The sequence below is a fragment of the Ictalurus punctatus genome, chromosome 18 (genome assembly GCF_001660625.3).
Source record: "Ictalurus punctatus breed USDA103 chromosome 18, Coco_2.0, whole genome shotgun sequence".
NCBI classification, from domain to species: Eukaryota; Metazoa; Chordata; class Actinopteri; order Siluriformes; family Ictaluridae; genus Ictalurus; species Ictalurus punctatus.
The window spans coordinates 19,769,394-19,786,138 of NC_030433.2; the positions used below are offsets into that span (position 1 = coordinate 19,769,394).

Genomic DNA, 16,745 nt, shown 5'->3' on the forward strand with positions numbered 1-16,745 from the left:
TGAGTCATGCTCACGAACTCACACACATCTGAATTCCCTTCTCCTCAGATCGGCCCTGTTTGTGTTTGTGTATTGAGTTCTGTCTGGCCTTGACAATGGGGAGATGGGCCTCTTAATCCTATCAGCACACGGAGCCATGACGGCACACAGCTCTTTAGCTCTTAAGGGACGGCCAATTAGCAGCCAGTTGATGCAGGACGTGGTGCTGTGGGGGGTGGAGGTCTACAGGAAGCTCAGTCCAGCTTCTGTGATGTCCCATGAGGACATGGTCGTGGTCTGGAGTGGCCTGTCTGAGGGCCATACACATGCTAAGTACTCAGATGGTGCATAGATGGAGGGACATTCGCACACATTCAGCACATCCTCTCAGCCTTTCAGCCGAAAATCAAATCATTGCCATCAGTTTTCATTCATCCTGTAGGACAGCATCAAGATCGTTCAGCAGGAAAAAATTAAAGAAGCAATTTGGACTACACTGAAATTTACAGTGCTCACAGATGCTGTATGAGATTTCAAAGAAAAGATCAATAATAACAAATAAACCAAAAACAATGTAAAAAAAAAAAAGAAAAAAAAGTTAACATTAAAAGGTTGCCATGGTTATATTTAACATAATCCTACACAGAGACTGTATAAACATGTTTTTCTGTTTGTGAGCTAACAAGTAATGAAAGTTTATAACCCCCAGTTTAACATCATGCAAGCTGGAGGTTTAAATGATTACACAACGTTTGGCTCCGTAATATCAACCAAATATAAACCCTTTTAAATGACAGCAAATAATTCATTCAAACGTGACCTATATGGTCATCTGTATCACTTCTAAAGTTCTGCCTTCAAATTTCAGTCCACGCCCACCATTTGTCTGATGCTGAAAAAGTGCTACAGCTACAATTGTTTTTTTTTTTTTTTTAAATCTCTGTGGCTCTGTCCTTTTGTCCATGTTTATACATAACAGTGTCATACAGACCAGATCACTGTCTGAGATGCTTAATAACTTCACAAAGCCAATTGAGGAGACACCATTGTGGGGGGATTTACAAACGCATATTTAATACACCATGCAAAACCATGGTGGCTACAAGCTTCCACCATGTTTTGGTAATGGGTTTTTTGGGTTGAACTATTATTTTAAAGGCATGTACAAGGCAGGTTTGGTCTCTCTCTCTCTCTCTCTCTCTCTCTCTCTCTCTCTCTGTGTGTGTGTGTGTGTGTGTGTGTGTGTGTGTGTGTGTGTATGTGCACGGATGTGCATCTCTGATCTCTGGACAGGACATAACACTTACCCTGGATTAATCACATTTCAAGCAGAAACACCCTATAGACACCCTGAATCATACAGGATATAAATATTAAAAAGTTGAGATATTTGATTGAAATATAAAAGTATGTCCACCCCCAAACAGACTACAGTATCTACAGAAATCATACAAATCTCTCTCTCTCTCTCTCTCTCTCTCTCTTTCTCTCTCTCTCTCTCTCTCTCTCTCTCTCTCTCTCTCACACACACACACACACACACACACACACACACACACACACACACACACACACACACACACACACACACTACAATAGATAAATAGCTAGCTAGCTAGCTAGACAGATAGATTTTCATTGTCATTGTTTTATTGTTTAAGAAAGGAATTCCACAGGCATCAACTCATCCCAAAGGCATGGCTGCTTTCCATCAGTATGTCATCATACCCTGAAGCATTTACTTAAAACAGTTCTCTTTAAAGTACATCACTTTAAAGTGTACTTTATATCCTACCCCAACTTGCATCAGCCCCCATCTTTTGCGCAGACAAATAAAATGCATGTTAAAAGGTAGATGACAAGGAAAGTGGGTGTACAGAGTAGTGTGTCAGTTCAGTGAGTCAGATCACATGTCTCAACTCCCCAAATGTCTCATTTAAAACAAAAATCAACCAACAGTGTTAGTCTATGACTATTGAGCAACTTGTGATTATCAAACTAACATTATAGGTTACTTTAGTTTATTAAACACACCCAGGAAGGTTCTATACAGTGCCAGTATTCACCCCCTTGAACATTTCCACATTTTACAACCTGGAACTGAAATGGACTTAATTGGGATTATATGTCATTTGTCTACACAAAATAGCCCATAGTATTGACTCTGGGAGAAAAGTCAACATAGTTTGGAAAAATTATTTACATAATTGGTTGACTGGAGTCGATCCAAGTGCAATGTGATCTCAATATAAATTCATGGAAGGCGGCAGAGTTTGTTAGAGACCATACAGCATCATGAAGATCAAGGAGCTATCAAAACAACAAGAAGTTCTGGGAAAGTATTGGGGGGGATGGGAGAATCCACAAAACATCAATAAATCCAATATTTAAAAATATAAGACGAGGCTGTCTATCAAAAGTTAGCATTCAGGAAAAGAGCGCATTAAACAGAAAACAAAGTCTTGAATTAATTTGTTTTAACCATGATTAATATTAAACCTACATAAGGGCACAAAGTACAGTTTCTCTGTTGAAAAATTCATAGACGTAATGCATCTATTATTGTACAAATAAGCTACTAAAAAGGTTTGTGTTTAAATGCAATAACCCATCAGTTCATCCTTTAATGGGCTCACAAAACCTGGCCCATGTTACTCGCTACTTTTCTCAATCCGTCTGTTCAGTGTTTGAACATAAGCAACAGCCGAACCTGTTGAGGCAGAAGAAACCTGTAGTCTGGAATTCACTCTATGCCTGAGGGCATGAATCTCACCTCCATTCAGAGCACAAATCATCTTTCACCATCCAACACACGAGCGCTTGCTGGATTGGGGCACTCGGTCACAAGGCAGAAAAAAGCCGGTGCCTTGCTAAGAATGCAATGGGAACATCCCTCCCCACACAAACAAACAAACAAACAAACAAACAAACAAACAAAAAGCTCTTTTAAATGATTGCATAGGCATGCATTATTTGTGAAATCATTTTTTACATCCGTTCAGGTTTTGCTGTGCATCTTTATCATGTGCAATGAGCTTTACCATCTTTCATCAATTAAAAAATATAATAAAACAAAATAAAAATTGACACCAGAGCATCATTAATGTCTCCAGGGACTTGAGTGAGGTAAAAACTGTTCAGTCTCTGCATGTGAAATCTGTAAATCCATAAAGGTAGACATTACTTACTGAATGTGTGAAAAAAAAAAACAATTAACAACATGACGCTGAAAAGTGACATTCAATTTATATAGCAAATTACAGATTCACAAAACTGACGCTACATTGCATTTGCATTTGGTACAGTTTTGCTATTACATGTTTAAGAGAATTGAAGGGAGAAAAATTTCTATTTGTGTACAGTTATGGCATCCTTATTTATACTGTTGTAGGAAAATGCTTATATGCGGTGGTAGTCAGGCTTTTTGGATCAAATATTTACTGACAAGGGTCAGTAAATAAAATAATTCAGAAGTGATTTTATGTTTTTAATTAAAGATCGTTTGAATTGACACTTTCAACTCTCTGGTCTAAGAACTCGTGTAGGCCTACTCTGGGGTAATCTGCCAGATGAGCACCAGATGGCAGTGTAGGGATGAAGGAAATACTTAACTCGACATTCCTGTGCTGCTTCATATGTCTAGCAAGTGTTTGTAGTCCTAATAGAGGAGCTTATGGACCGTTTCAATCATCTGTCCATTGTGAACATGCTCGACTTTAGCATGAAGAGTTTGGGTTTGGGCATCACTTTTGTTTAGTAGCATATATTTCAAGCCTTATTATTTTCTATTGTTGAGCATGGATGCATGTGTACCTATAAAAGTGTGTGTAAACCTTTATTAGCTATGCAAAGCTCTCAATAAGAACTATAAATAAGCATCCCTACATAATGTATAAGGCCCTAAAGTGATCCTGCAGTTGGGCTGATGCCCAGTGAGAGTGTTTGGTTCTAACATTGTCTTTTTCTGATGACAGAAACCTTACAACAGACACACACACATAATGCACACACACACACACACACACACACACACACACACACACACACACACACACACACACACACACACACACACAAACACACACACACCTGTTTTCTTCAATTGTTGTAACTATATAACCTGATCTGCCTCTAATTGTGGTGTTGGTGGTTTGCCAGCTTGGTTTTGGGATGGTCTGATAGAAAGCTGTGTTGGAGAGGTGCAGGCGTGCTGAGGCGACACTGCAGCACTGTTGGGTGGGACGGCGGCCAGACTGAACCCTGAGACCTCCCCACACCAAGCTCAGAGCTCTTAGCTTACACTGCACTGCGCTGCTCTGCTGAAAATGCTGAAATAATGCCAAGATGGAGGAGAACAGAGAGGAGGGAGGAATGACTAAAGCAATAAAGTACACAAAATGGCGATGGTTTTATTTTGTTAAAGTGGGAGCAGCCCCAACATGAGGGCTTTGTGAATCAGTGCAGTGCTTTACAGTGGATGGCAAAGATGGTTATTTATTTATTTATTTATACATAAAATGGGAGGACAGGCACATCTGTCATGTGACATGGTTTTGACTCTGGTTATTTCACAACCCTTTTCCACTAACAGGGTTTTGGTGCATAATCTGGAACCGTTTATTGCTCTCTTTAAGAACCGTTTAAGGTTCTTGGTTGGTCAAAATGCAGCTGGTCTGGAACCCATTTTAAACAGCAATCAATCAAGCTATTAAGACGTCTGCCATTAAAATAAGACTTGAAGAATGCTAGTTGAAGAATTCAAATATTTGTTGGCAGAATTCATGAATCAGTGTTTTTGTGTTTGTCCATGATTGTTCATTGTTTATGTATTATTGTATCACTATTGTAAAGCATCCTTGAGCTCTGGAAAGGCGCTATATAAATGAAACATAATAATAACAACAACAACAACAACAACAATAATAATAATAATAATAATAATAATAATAATTATTATTATTATTACTATTATAATTATTATTATAAGAGGGCAACATTCTAAACAGAAGCTGCAATGCTAATATTACCGAATGAGAACCAGTACCATGTTGGTGGAAAAGGGGTGTCAGTGTGCTCTGACGGTAGAATGGTGTTCAGTGGAGTTGGGCAGGTTGAGCGGGACAGGGTGAGAAGGGGGAGTCTTGAGTAGGTTCAGTCTTTGTGTTCTTGCCTGGTCTCACTTCTTCACCTTGCCCTGGGCAGCCACAGCCTCCATAGCCTTGCGCACAGTCTCCTCGTCCCCGAGGAACTGCATGGGCTTCACAGGCTTCAGGTCCTTGTCCAGCTCATAGACAATAGGAATGCCGGTGGGCAAGTTTAACTCCATGATGGCTGCATCAGACATGTCTGCAGAGGAGGAGAAGAAAAAGACACAGCTTGAAAGGACAAAATGCAGTCTGTGAGCTAAATGAGTGTGTAAAAACTGTTTGTTTTGGACATTTGCAGTTGTACCAGCAGAAAGCAGTTGTTTTTGATCCCCAACATGTGACATAACTGATGCAGAACTCTGTAAAACTCTCCTCCTGTTTCTATTGGACAGTTACACTGTGATTTACATCTCAAGTGAACTCCTTGAATCACCTTTCACATTGCATAGTAAACAGGCTAAAATATGAACTAGCATTATAGGAAACCGGCTAAAGACAAACTAGCATTATAGCAATCAGGTTAAAAACAAGCTAGTATTATAGTAAATAAACTAATTCATGAACTAACATTGAAGTAAATGGGCTAACTCATGGACCTGCATTATAGTAAATACACTAAGTTGTTATCTATCATTATAGCAAAAAGGCTTAGCTATGAACTAGCATTAGTAGACTGGCTAACCACAAACAAGGATTATAGAAGACAGGATAACACATGATCTAGCATTAGAGAAAACACGCCAACTCATTAATTAGCATTATAGTAAACAAGCTAATTCATGGGATAGCATTATAATTAATATGCTAACTTGTGACCTAATAGTATAGTAAGCTGGCTGGTTAATTCAATTACAGTAAGGCAAATAAAGGCACATTTCTTTCTAAAATAGTCTAAACACCACATTTTATACTTGAACTAGAAAAGCTGTTGTTTAGAAAAAAACAAACAACAACCAGCTAATTAATTGTTGAACATTTTCCTGAATGCTTTCCTACATTTCAAACTTCTAGACCTTTTCCGTGAACTACATAGAGAACAGGTTTGCTCACTAGAATGTGTTGTAGTGTGTAGTCCTCCTAGGATCCTGAAATGCTGATATAATCTTTCTGAGGTTGAGTGTGAAGTATTAAGGTGGCCCCTAACCATTTCTGGCCCCTTCTTTCCATCAGGAATGACTGAGTGAAGCTCAGTTAATGGAGAATGTAAGACCTTTCTGCAGAAAGGTCGCAGCTGTAACGAGAATCTAGCTTGTGGCCTTTTCCTCTGTGTGTGAGTGGAGACTATTATTAGATGCAGGATCTTCTGGGAATGTGAAAGCTTTATGGTCAGACTTGCAGGTTATCCTATGCATATGTGTGTGTTCAGAGTGAAATCGTGTGAAACTCACTCTCTAAGTGCTTGACAATACCACGCAGGCTGTTTCCGTGGGCCGCAATGAGGACATTCTTGCCAGCTTTGATCTCAGGGACAATGACATCATTCCAGAAGGGCAGGGCCCGTGCAATAGTGTCCTTCAGACTCTCACAGGTGGGCAGCTCACCCTCCTTCAGACCCTTATAGCGCCTAGACTGGTGGTAGAAGATGAACCAACTTGGAGTCATGATGCATGATTAATTCCTGAGACTTTAGCAATTTCCCCATTACATGTCTTATTACTGAGTTGCTACTTTGGGGTCTAGGAATAATTTTTTTTAAGAATTAGTGTCCTACCTCACTGATGATCTTGTGGTAGGGGTGGTCTTTATCCATGGGTGGTGGAGGGATGTCGAACGAGCGTCTCCAGATCTTAACCTGCTCCTCTCCATGTTTGGCTGCCGTCTCTGCCTTGTTCAAGCCAGTCAGTCCACCATAGTGACGCTCGTTCAGGCGCCAAGTTCTCACCACGGGCAACCACATCTGGTCTGTGCCTTCCATGATGGTCCACAAGGTCTTGATGGCACGCTTCAGCACAGAAGTATAACACACATCAAACTTCATGCCTGCATCCTTGATGGCTAGAGCACCGCGCTTGGCCTCCTCCGTTCCCTTCTCGCTGAGATCTGCATCAAACCAGCCACAGAAGCGGTTCTCCTGGTTCCAGCTGCTCTCTCCATGCCGCACGATAACCAGACGATGGACAGCAGTCATGATGAGTGTGTTTTGGATATGAGGTTGACCAAACTAGTAAGAAGCAGCCTTCCGTGCTGTTGTGTGCACACACAGACACACTGTGACAGCCCTGAGTGTATAAGCTTTGCTCTTTTTATAGCATAGTGGAATGTGAAGCTACATGGATTCCCGAGATCACCCGCTCTGAACCAATTGAAACAGCTCGACCTCTAGACAGACGGCCACGCTCAGCTAGTCAGATTGGGGCTTTTGAAGGTGGGTGGTTTATCTGCTGGCTGTAAGGGCAAAGGTTGTCTATAGATAGCAACATGACTTTTAAACTGATAGCTGTGGAATAAAAGTGCAAATATCAGAGAGAGACTCAAAGGGTTTCATCAGATTTCTGGGTAAAATAACCTGTACTGTTTTAAAAGGCTCTGGTTCTGAGAGACTCTGCAGAATGAAGTAACCTGAGCAGTTCAGTCCACTATTACAAAACAACATATGAAAAAGTCTTTTTACACGTAGTATGACAAAACACAAATACCAAACCAATGCAAAGTGCAATGTCAGAAAAATCAGCATAGCAAGAAAGAATGACCAGAATCACTGTAACATAGCAAAAATGCTACTTATTGATTCAGAAGATGAGACAAAGAGACTTCTTGGCCTTTTTTTTGCAGACCTCTAATTCCCTCTTTTCTCCAAAACTCATCAATATGTGCAAACATTAGCAAAACAAAATTTTCACCTCAAGATTAAACATGCAGAGATCCTTTCAGATATGAAGAGCTGGTAGACATCTATGCTCTTAAATGCTTTTAGACTCTCCAGAACAGGGGGAGTGGTTGTGTATGAGAAATATATTTTAAGGAAAACACAAATTTTGTAAGCTTTGTGGCAGGTAAGTTGAGGTCAGCAGCTTGGGGCAAATTGCATTACAATCACAGTAAAAATTTTTTGGCTTTGACATCATACTTATCATACTTATTTGACATCATATTATCTTCTTAATTAAGATAGTTTTAGCCATCTTTCACCAGAAGCCTGCACATGTATACTGCGCATGTCTGCTTACTTCTCTGTTGAAATTGGGATGCAATACTCTTGATAACCAGCAGGGGCAGTCACATGTCATGTTAGAAGAATATCACTGTATAAGCTTTTTGTCTATCCTAGTGACTGTACTAAATTCTGTATCCACAGAGCTTACAGTCTGAGTACAAAATCTGGTTACAGAAATACCACACACTTAACAGCACATAACTGACTTCACAGTGCAGTACACATATAATACAGGAAAAAGCATTAAGGCAGGATGTAAATGATATGAAGGAATCCAATCATTTTCATATTGGTAATTTTTGGTTAGCTGTGCTGTACAGTGTTTGGGGTTGGATATTTTAAATATGTTTCTGTACATTTCTGGACATACAGTTCCTTATTAAATTAAAAGCAGACCATAATGATACTAATATGGGATTTTGATATTCAGCAAATCTGTGAAGGTCTGATAGAAGTATGGTGAAGAGAATAAAATAACATGACTGAAGGATATCCAGAAAATATAGGTTTCTCTAAGAACCCTTAACTATCCAAATAAGAACCATAAACTATCCAAATATCTTGGAGTGTGTCATAAACAGAACAAATTAAACACTATATTTTTCTTAAACATATATTGATATATGCTTTTTCACTCTAGACAAGGGGATTGTTTGGGTTTCATGTTTTGTGTCTTTTACAATTGCTATTATATCAGATTGCTTAATTATTTTGTATTTTATATGCACACTATATGGCCAAAAGAATGTGGACACCTGACCATCACACCCATATGTGGGCCTTCCACAAATTGTTACCACAAGTTTGGAAGCACACAATTGTCTAGAATGTCTTTGTATGCTGTAGCATTACAGTTTCCCCTTCTTTGGCACTAAGGGAAGTAATCCAATCCTGTTCCAGCATGACAATGACCCTGTGCACAAAACAAGGTCCATGAAGACATGGTTTGGCAATGTTGGTTTGGAATAAGTAGAATAGCCTGCACAGAGCTCTGACATCAACCCTACTGAACACCTTTGGAATGAATTGGGATGCTGACTGTGTGTCAGACCTTCTTGCCCAACATAAGTGCCCAACCTCACTAATGTCCTTGTGGCTGAATATGCACAAATCTCCATGGAGAGCTTTCCCAGAAGAATGGACCTTATTATAACAGCAAAGGGGGACTTCATCTGGAATGGGACGTTCAGCAAGCACATATGATTGTGATTGGTCAGGTATCCACATACTTTTGCTTAATATAGTCTACTTCACTTGGAAGTCTTGGGCTCAAAATGAAAAAGTGCTACTGAAATAATATATAATTATGCAAACAACAACAACAACAATAATAATTATAATAATAATAATAACAATTCTCTAAATCTTTACTGTCTTGCACCATCCTTTCTCTTCCATGGTGCTTTCATTTCCTCACACGCTCTCTACCACCCCTCCCTTCCCCTCTCTGTCTTCCTCTCTCTTTCTCTGCTCCTCCCACTCTCTCCTTCAATCGATACTGCATAGTCAGAGTTTAGAAAAGCGCTTGCGTCAAACCTGGTCTTCCTGGCTATATAAGCAGCCGGGACTGCAGCAGAGACAGCAGTGTCTCAGTCTGCTAGCTGTGAGAGGAGGAAAGAGACAGAGCAGATTGTCCTTGAAGCCATGAGTGGCATCGGTTTTGATCCTTACTACACCTCTGCATACAAACGCTGGTATGTGGAGAGTGCACCCCCACGTGTGGCGACGCGGACCCGTTCCCGCACCGTGTACTCCAGCCACTCATCTCCGCTATCCTCAGCTCGGTTTCAGTACAGCTCCCCTGGGCGTGTCTCGTCCACATCCTCCTTGCTGCTGAGCAGCGCTGGCCACCCTCTGGAGCTGGACCTGAGCCAAGCAGCGCAGGTGGGCTCTGAACTCAGAGCGGTACGCACTCAGGAGAAGGCACAGCTGCAGGAGCTCAATGATCGCTTTGCTGGCTTCATAGAGCGTGTCCATGAGCTCGAGCAGCAGAACCGAGCCCTCGAGGCCGAACTGCTTCTGCTGAGGCAGAGGCACAATGAGCCATCCTGCCTGCGTGCCTTGTATGAGCATGAAGCTCGTGCTCTCCGAGCTGCTGTGGATGAGGCTGAACAGGAGAAGCAGCATGCTCTGAGCCGGAGGGAGCACTTGGAAGAAACTCTGAGGGCCCTGCAGAGGCAGTACGATGAGGAGGCCCTGGAGCGTGAGAACTCTGAGGCCAGGCTCATGGATGCACGCAAAGAGGCAGATGAGCGAGCTCTTACCCAGGTGGAACTGGAGAAGAGAGTGGGTGTCCTTCTGGATGAGCTGGCCTTCCTCAAGAAGCTCCATGAGGGAGAGATCTCTGAGCTGCAAGTGCAGATCCAGTATGGTGCGCAGATAGCTGTTGAAACTGAGACAACCAAACCAGACCTGTCGAGTGCCCTGCGAGACATCCGGGCACAGTACGAGAGGCTGGCAGCGCGCAATATGCAGGCTGCAGAAGATTGGTTCCGTGGGAAAATGGGGCACCTGACGGAGACCGTGGCCCACCACACCAGCGCTGTGAGGACCTCCAAGGATGAAGCAGGCGAGTACCGGCGACAGCTACAGGCACGTATCCTGGAAATAGATGCCTGCAAAAACCTTAATGAATCATTGGAGAAACAGCTGAGGGAATTGGAGGACAAGCAGAGTGCAGAAATCACGGCTATGCAAGTAAGTCTATATCACTGCTGGTATAAACAAATTAAATTATTTAAAGCAAAAGTAAAGCTCGAGTAGTTCTTTTATGTCATAAAATGTCAGATACAATTTAACATGTTGTAGCAAACTGATTGATTATAAAAGGTCACTTTATAATGCTAATTGACCTTTACATGGCCTGCAGGACACAATCAATGAGCTTGACAATGAACTGAGAGGCACTAAAGGGGAAATGGCCAGGTACCTTAAAGAGTACCAGGATCTCCTCAATGTCAAGATGGCCCTCGATATTGAAATAGCTGCATACAGGTAGGAAACACCAGAAACAGAACACTGTATATTTTGTGTTTGATAAGATAACTGATGAACTTTTCTTGTGATGCTCGCTCCTAACAGGAAGCTCTTGGAGGGTGAGGAAACCCGCATCAATGCTGGCATGGCAGGAAGCTTGGCCAGTTCCTACACAATGGCTCCTTCCTATTCACGCCCAGTCTTTTCTGTCCAGTCCAGTGTGACCTCTGCTGCCCCCTATCTGCTCAGCTCTCGCCTGGTGAGCTACACCCTATCTGCAGAACCATCTAAGGAGGAAGAGGAAGAGGTAGAAGAGGAGGAAGAGGAAAAGGAAGAGGAAGAGAAGGAAGAAGTAGAAGAAGAAGAAGAAGAAAAGAAGGAGGAGAAGGAAGAAGATAAGGAAGAGGGGGATGAGGAGAAAGATGAAGCAGGGGAGGAACAAGAGGGTAAGTTGACATTTTAGATGTTCCTTCTTCTGATATCAATATCTGTTATTTAATAACTTCTCTTTTGCAGAGAAAGAAGAGGAGGCTGCACAGGAGGAAGAAAAGGAAGGAGGTGAAGAGGAGGTTAAAGAGGGTGAGGAGCAGGAAGGAGAAGAAGAAGCTGCACAGGTGGAGGAGGAGAGTGGTGAGAAAGAAGGAGAGGAGGAAGAGGCAAAGAAAGATGAGGAAAAAGGGGATGAAAAGGTCGAGGCTGAGACAGACTCAGAAAAAGATAAGGAGGATAGTAAAGCAGCTGAGCCAGTTAAGGAAGAAGCTGATACAAAACCTACACCAGCTAAAGAAAAGGTCAAGGAGGAGCCCGAGAAAGCCAAACCCAAAGAAACAGAAAAACCAAAAGCAAAAGATGAAGTTGGTGAAGCTAAAGCAGAGGGAAAGCAAGAGCAGGAAAAGCAGAAAGAGGAAGCAGACAAACCCGAAGCAAAGAAGTAAATATATCTCAGGCAGTACAAAAACCTGCACGTATTTATCCTCTGACGATGGCGCTGAATCCAAATTGCAATGCAATGATAACTTGCATATAGAATCAGCTAGAACTGCTTTGAAAGCAAACCGCTGCACTATATTTATGAATGAAAAAGTACTAAATGTGAAAAAGTGAAATGTTGCTGCAAGTGCAATAAAATCTATGCCTCTGATATCACTGAGACTCTCTCATTATTTTATTTACAGCAAGCCTTCTGTGTGCATTACTATAGTTCGGTTCTTGGCCCGCTTCTGTTCTTCAGTTCCACTGTTATACTCATTATGCATAAAATGACACATAGCAAACCGCAACACCATTTTCTATCACAGAAATGTGCTCAGGAGAGAATTTTGGTTACATTTGTGGTTACATGATAAGTGGCAGTTTTTATTATTTTTTTTATAAGGGAACAAATGTCTATAGGTGCTGTTATGTAAGTGATAACAGGAAATAACTTGTCCCTACAATATTAAATCAAGTAATTAATAAATAAGTAAGTAATAAAGTAATTAAGGAAGTAATAAATCAATTTACTAATTGTAAATAAAAAAAAATGATGATATGTTCTTTAATAAATAAAAAATACATGTGGTATAATCTGAAGAAAACACTTGTGGCCATGCTGTTATAGGAAAATAATCAGATTTAGGGTGGTAACTGTAACTCCCTGTCACTCAGTATTTTACTATAACACTATAACAGCACCACAGTGTTTCCTTCCTAATGTATAGCCAAGTTTCTTTTGAGACAGCATGGGGGAAAAACCCACACATGTCCTACATGGCCAGTAGCTGCTAATAATTTCACACACACTATTGCTAGCACTTGAATTTTTTTTATTATTTTAAAGACTAGCATTTTAATTTTCTTTAAGAAAAAGTGACATTGAGTAAAATTCAATGTCACTTTTAATAATGTGGCTAATATATTGTATTAATAACAAATTATTAAGTTTTATTTATGACCAAAGATATGTACAACTTATATAACAAATGTACAACTTAAATAAATTTAAGACTTATTTCTAATATACATATTTCCTTTTGTAAAACACACACACACACACACACACACACACACACACACACACACACACACACACACACACACACAGACACACACACAAATAGAGTTTTTTAAAAAATAACTTTTTACAAAGAAAAGCACTCACTAATATGCTTATATTTATTTATTTTATTTTTTAGTGCAGTGTTTGTGTCCTTTTTTCTCTTTACATTTACTTCTGCATAGTGTCATTGGGTATCTTAATGCCTAATTTTGGAAAATTCCAAATTGCACATAGATGTACAAACCTTTGTACATGTTTGAATAAAATAACACAGGATGGAAAAATATTGTTACAGATTATAATATACTGACAAATCTGCTTGATCTCTTTCATGAACCTATTTCAGTCATATGTTACTCAATACGAATAATTTTATTGCTTACAAAATTATACAGTGTAGATATGAACCATGTTAATCAGGCCCTGAAAAATAATGTAGGTTTTTTTTTTTATATGGTGAAAAGCAATACATTATTAAAACATAAACAACACACCACAGTTATTTTTGGAAAGTAATATTCTCAACAGAGTATTCAGCTTGTGATCTGATTATGTCTTTCCAAATATGAGGCCTTGTAGATTTAAACTTTATTAGAATGCCATTTTTCACGTTGTACTCATTCAGGAATTGTCTACAGAGCCATACACCAGCCTGCACGCACACACACACACACACACACACACACACACACACACACACACACACACACACACACACACACACACACACACACACACACATAACATTCCTTCTTATAATTTTACAGCTTCCTGCAAATGATCCGAAAAGTAGTTGCATCATTTTTTGGCTATATTATATATAGCTCTGCATCTCTGGCATAATTACATATTTGATTGATTTGTGAAGTGAAAAGAAATAAACACAACCTCTGCAGCAAACTATTAAAAAAAAATTTCTGCAATGTTAATAATAATGTAATAATTACTACTACTACTAATAAGTAATAATGTAATAATTACTTTATTTGCTAAAATTAAAAAATAGAAAAAAAATAGTAGTTGGAGCCTGTGCAAAACTTTGGACACCCTTCCAGTTGTAAAGTCTTAGAACTGAATTAACTTAATTACTTAATTAATTTAATTGATTAATTAGGACTTGTGAGGCAGGTCAATTGTCATTAGGAATAACAATTCCAGAGCCTAATAAATTCTCTTCAAACCATGTGCCAACAACTAAACCATGTGATCTCAACAACCATGGGTTCCTCTAAACATCTGACCAAGGATCTGAAAATTGATGGTAATTGATATCTATAAAGCAGAGGAAAGCTATCAAAATATTAAATCACTCACAGGAAGGTCTACCTGATGCACCATTCTAATGGGCAGCATTGCTTGCACAAACATGATCTGCATGGAAGAATCATCAGAAGGAAACCTTACCTACAACAAAAATGAATGTCTGATGTGTGCAAAACAGCCTCTAGATAAACCAGAGACATTTTGAAAACAAGTGCTATGGAAGTAAAAATGGAACTCCTTGGCCCCAGTCACCAAAGATACATTTGAAGAAAGCAGCAGCTTTTGATGAAAAGAATACCTTGCAAACTGTTAAGCATGGGGAGCCAGAGGCTCAAAAAACATAACACTTGGAACATGGGAGATGGAAGAATGGATTCCAGTAAATATCAGCAATTATTTTGGAAGCAAATATGACACAGTGAGTGAAGAAAGTAAAGCTGACAAGAGATTTCGTTCTACAACAGCACAATGATCCAAAAGGGCAAATACTGTTTCACAGCACTTTAGAATATCTTATATAGGACAATCACGGCTGTTGTGTTGGAAATTTGCTATTAGGGCTTGATATTATATGTTTGCTTATGAATGTTAAAAATACTGTTTTGAAGATGTTGGTAATGGTGAGCAAGTGTGGTGTAATTTGGAGAGAATCTATAATTTCATTATTAGTTTTAGATTATTTTCCCTTCTGACACATAAAATTGGGTTTACTGCCTTGTCTGGAACAACACGTTCCCTCACGCAATCTGCGATCGCTTAATGACCGACGCTTAGTAGTGCCTTCTTAGCGTGATCCAAGGTCCCTTTCCAGAACCTTCACAACCTCAATCGGGACCGCTGAATCTGTCACTATCTTCAAAAAACAGCTAAAGACCCAGCTCTTCCGTAAACACATAACTAACCCCTAAAACCCCCCTCCAAAAAAAACACCTTACTCTGGCTCTTGCACCTCTATTCTGTGCACTTTGCTTCTTCTAGAACGCAATTAACGATCTTGTATTGTTCTCTGCATTATATACCGCTTTGCTTGTATTTCCTCGTTTGTAAGTTGCTTTGGATAAAAGCGTCTGCTAAATGAATAAATGTAAATGATAAAGGTATTCACTGCCAAGTGACCTTTGTATGAAATTGTTCTGGAGACATGATTTTTCCCAAGCTGTTTTAAACATTTCTTTGAAATTCTGGTCTGTGTTGCAATGTTTACTCAAATAATTGCTGAGAGATTTGTCAGTAATCAGATGGACATGTGCAACAATAAGACTCAGACAGACTGTAGAATTTAAAGAATGCTCGATTGGTATTATGGGGCACAATGTCTGCCAAGAAAACATTCCACACACCATGACACCACCACCACCAGCCTGAACTGTTAATATAAGGCAGGGTGGGTCCACTGAATAATGCTGTTGATACCAAATTCTGACCCTACCATCTGCATGATGCAGCAGAAATCAGGATTCATCAGGATGTTTCTTCAGCGATCCAGTCTTGGTGAGCCTGTGCCCACTCTAGCCTCTGAGTGGAACCTGATGTGGTCTTCTTCTGTTGCAGCCCATCTGCCTAAAGGTTTGACATGATTCTGAGATGCTTTTCTGCTCAAATCAGTTCTTTGAATATGGTAACTATTTCTTGTCAGCTCAATCCAGTCTGGCCATTCTCCTCCAACCTCTCTCACTGGAAGTTATTTGCTCACTGGAAGTTTTTTTGCACCATTTTCTGTAACCTCCAGAGACTGTTCTGCATGAATATCCCAGGAGATCAGCAGTTTCTGAAATACTTATACCAGCCTGTCTTTCACCAACAACCTTGCCACACCCAAAGTCACTGAGATCAATTTTTTCTATTCTGATGTTTTATTAACATTAACTGAAGCTCTTTATCTGTACCCACATGACTTTATGTATTGCACCACTGCCACATGATTGGCTGATTAGAAAAGTGTATTAATGAGCAGACATACAGGAGTTCCTAGTTAAGTGGCCAGTGAGTGTGTATTGGAAATTATTGGTCCTAGTTATTCTACCCAAACATGATTGGTCTTGTTTAGTGTTTGAGCTACATAGGCAATGTAGTGAATGATTAATGTGGCAGAAATTAAGATATTTTGCAAGGTTAATGAGGCAGTGCAACTCGTTCAAGTCCTTAGTGCTGCCTTTAGCGTGACCAAGAGAACTCCGCCCATCTATTG

At 40.0% G+C, this 16,745-nt stretch overlaps 3 protein-coding genes across 5 annotated transcripts in view; 2 read left to right on the forward strand and 1 right to left on the reverse strand.

The window, feature by feature from the left end:
- rpl17 (ribosomal protein L17) overlaps positions 1–16,745 on the forward strand; it is a 214,496-nt gene that overhangs the window by 156,469 nt on the left and 41,282 nt on the right. The gene's annotated exons all lie outside the window — the stretch shown is intronic.
- On the reverse strand, positions 4,364–7,408 carry pgam2 (phosphoglycerate mutase 2 (muscle)). Its single transcript, XM_017493321.3, has 3 exons — positions 6,838–7,408; positions 6,515–6,695; positions 4,364–5,325 (listed from the first exon to the last, which is right to left on the reverse strand). Exons 1-3 carry the CDS (start codon positions 7,252–7,254, stop codon positions 5,156–5,158), a joined length of 768 nt encoding a protein of 255 aa, XP_017348810.1. The 5' UTR covers positions 7,255–7,408; the 3' UTR covers positions 4,364–5,155.
- On the forward strand, positions 9,854–12,402 carry nefla (neurofilament light chain a). The gene is made up of 4 exons (XM_017493320.3): positions 9,854–10,977; positions 11,150–11,274; positions 11,362–11,702; positions 11,773–12,402. The coding sequence occupies exons 1-4, from the start codon at positions 9,925–9,927 to the stop codon at positions 12,189–12,191; spliced, it is 1,938 nt and encodes a 645-aa protein (XP_017348809.1). The 5' UTR covers positions 9,854–9,924; the 3' UTR covers positions 12,192–12,402.

Bases quoted from the DNA above. Each gene is read 5' to 3' on its own strand.
- nefla (XM_017493320.3), top strand. From the start codon at position 9,925: ATGAGTGGCATCGGTTTTGATCCTTACTACACCTCTGCATACAAACGC. The intron at 10,978-11,149 runs GTAAGTCTATAT...CATGGCCTGCAG, and splicing joins CAGAAATCACGGCTATGCAA to GACACAATCAATGAGCTTGA. The intron at 11,703-11,772 runs GTAAGTTGACAT...TCTCTTTTGCAG, and splicing joins AGCAGGGGAGGAACAAGAGG to AGAAAGAAGAGGAGGCTGCA.
- pgam2 (XM_017493321.3), bottom strand. From the start codon at position 7,254: ATGACTGCTGTCCATCGTCTGGTTATCGTGCGGCATGGAGAGAGCAGC. The intron at 6,696-6,837 runs GTAGGACACTAA...TTCTACCACCAG, and splicing joins ACCACAAGATCATCAGTGAG to TCTAGGCGCTATAAGGGTCT. The intron at 5,326-6,514 runs GTGAGTTTCACA...CCTCCTCTGCAG, and splicing joins TATTGTCAAGCACTTAGAGA to ACATGTCTGATGCAGCCATC.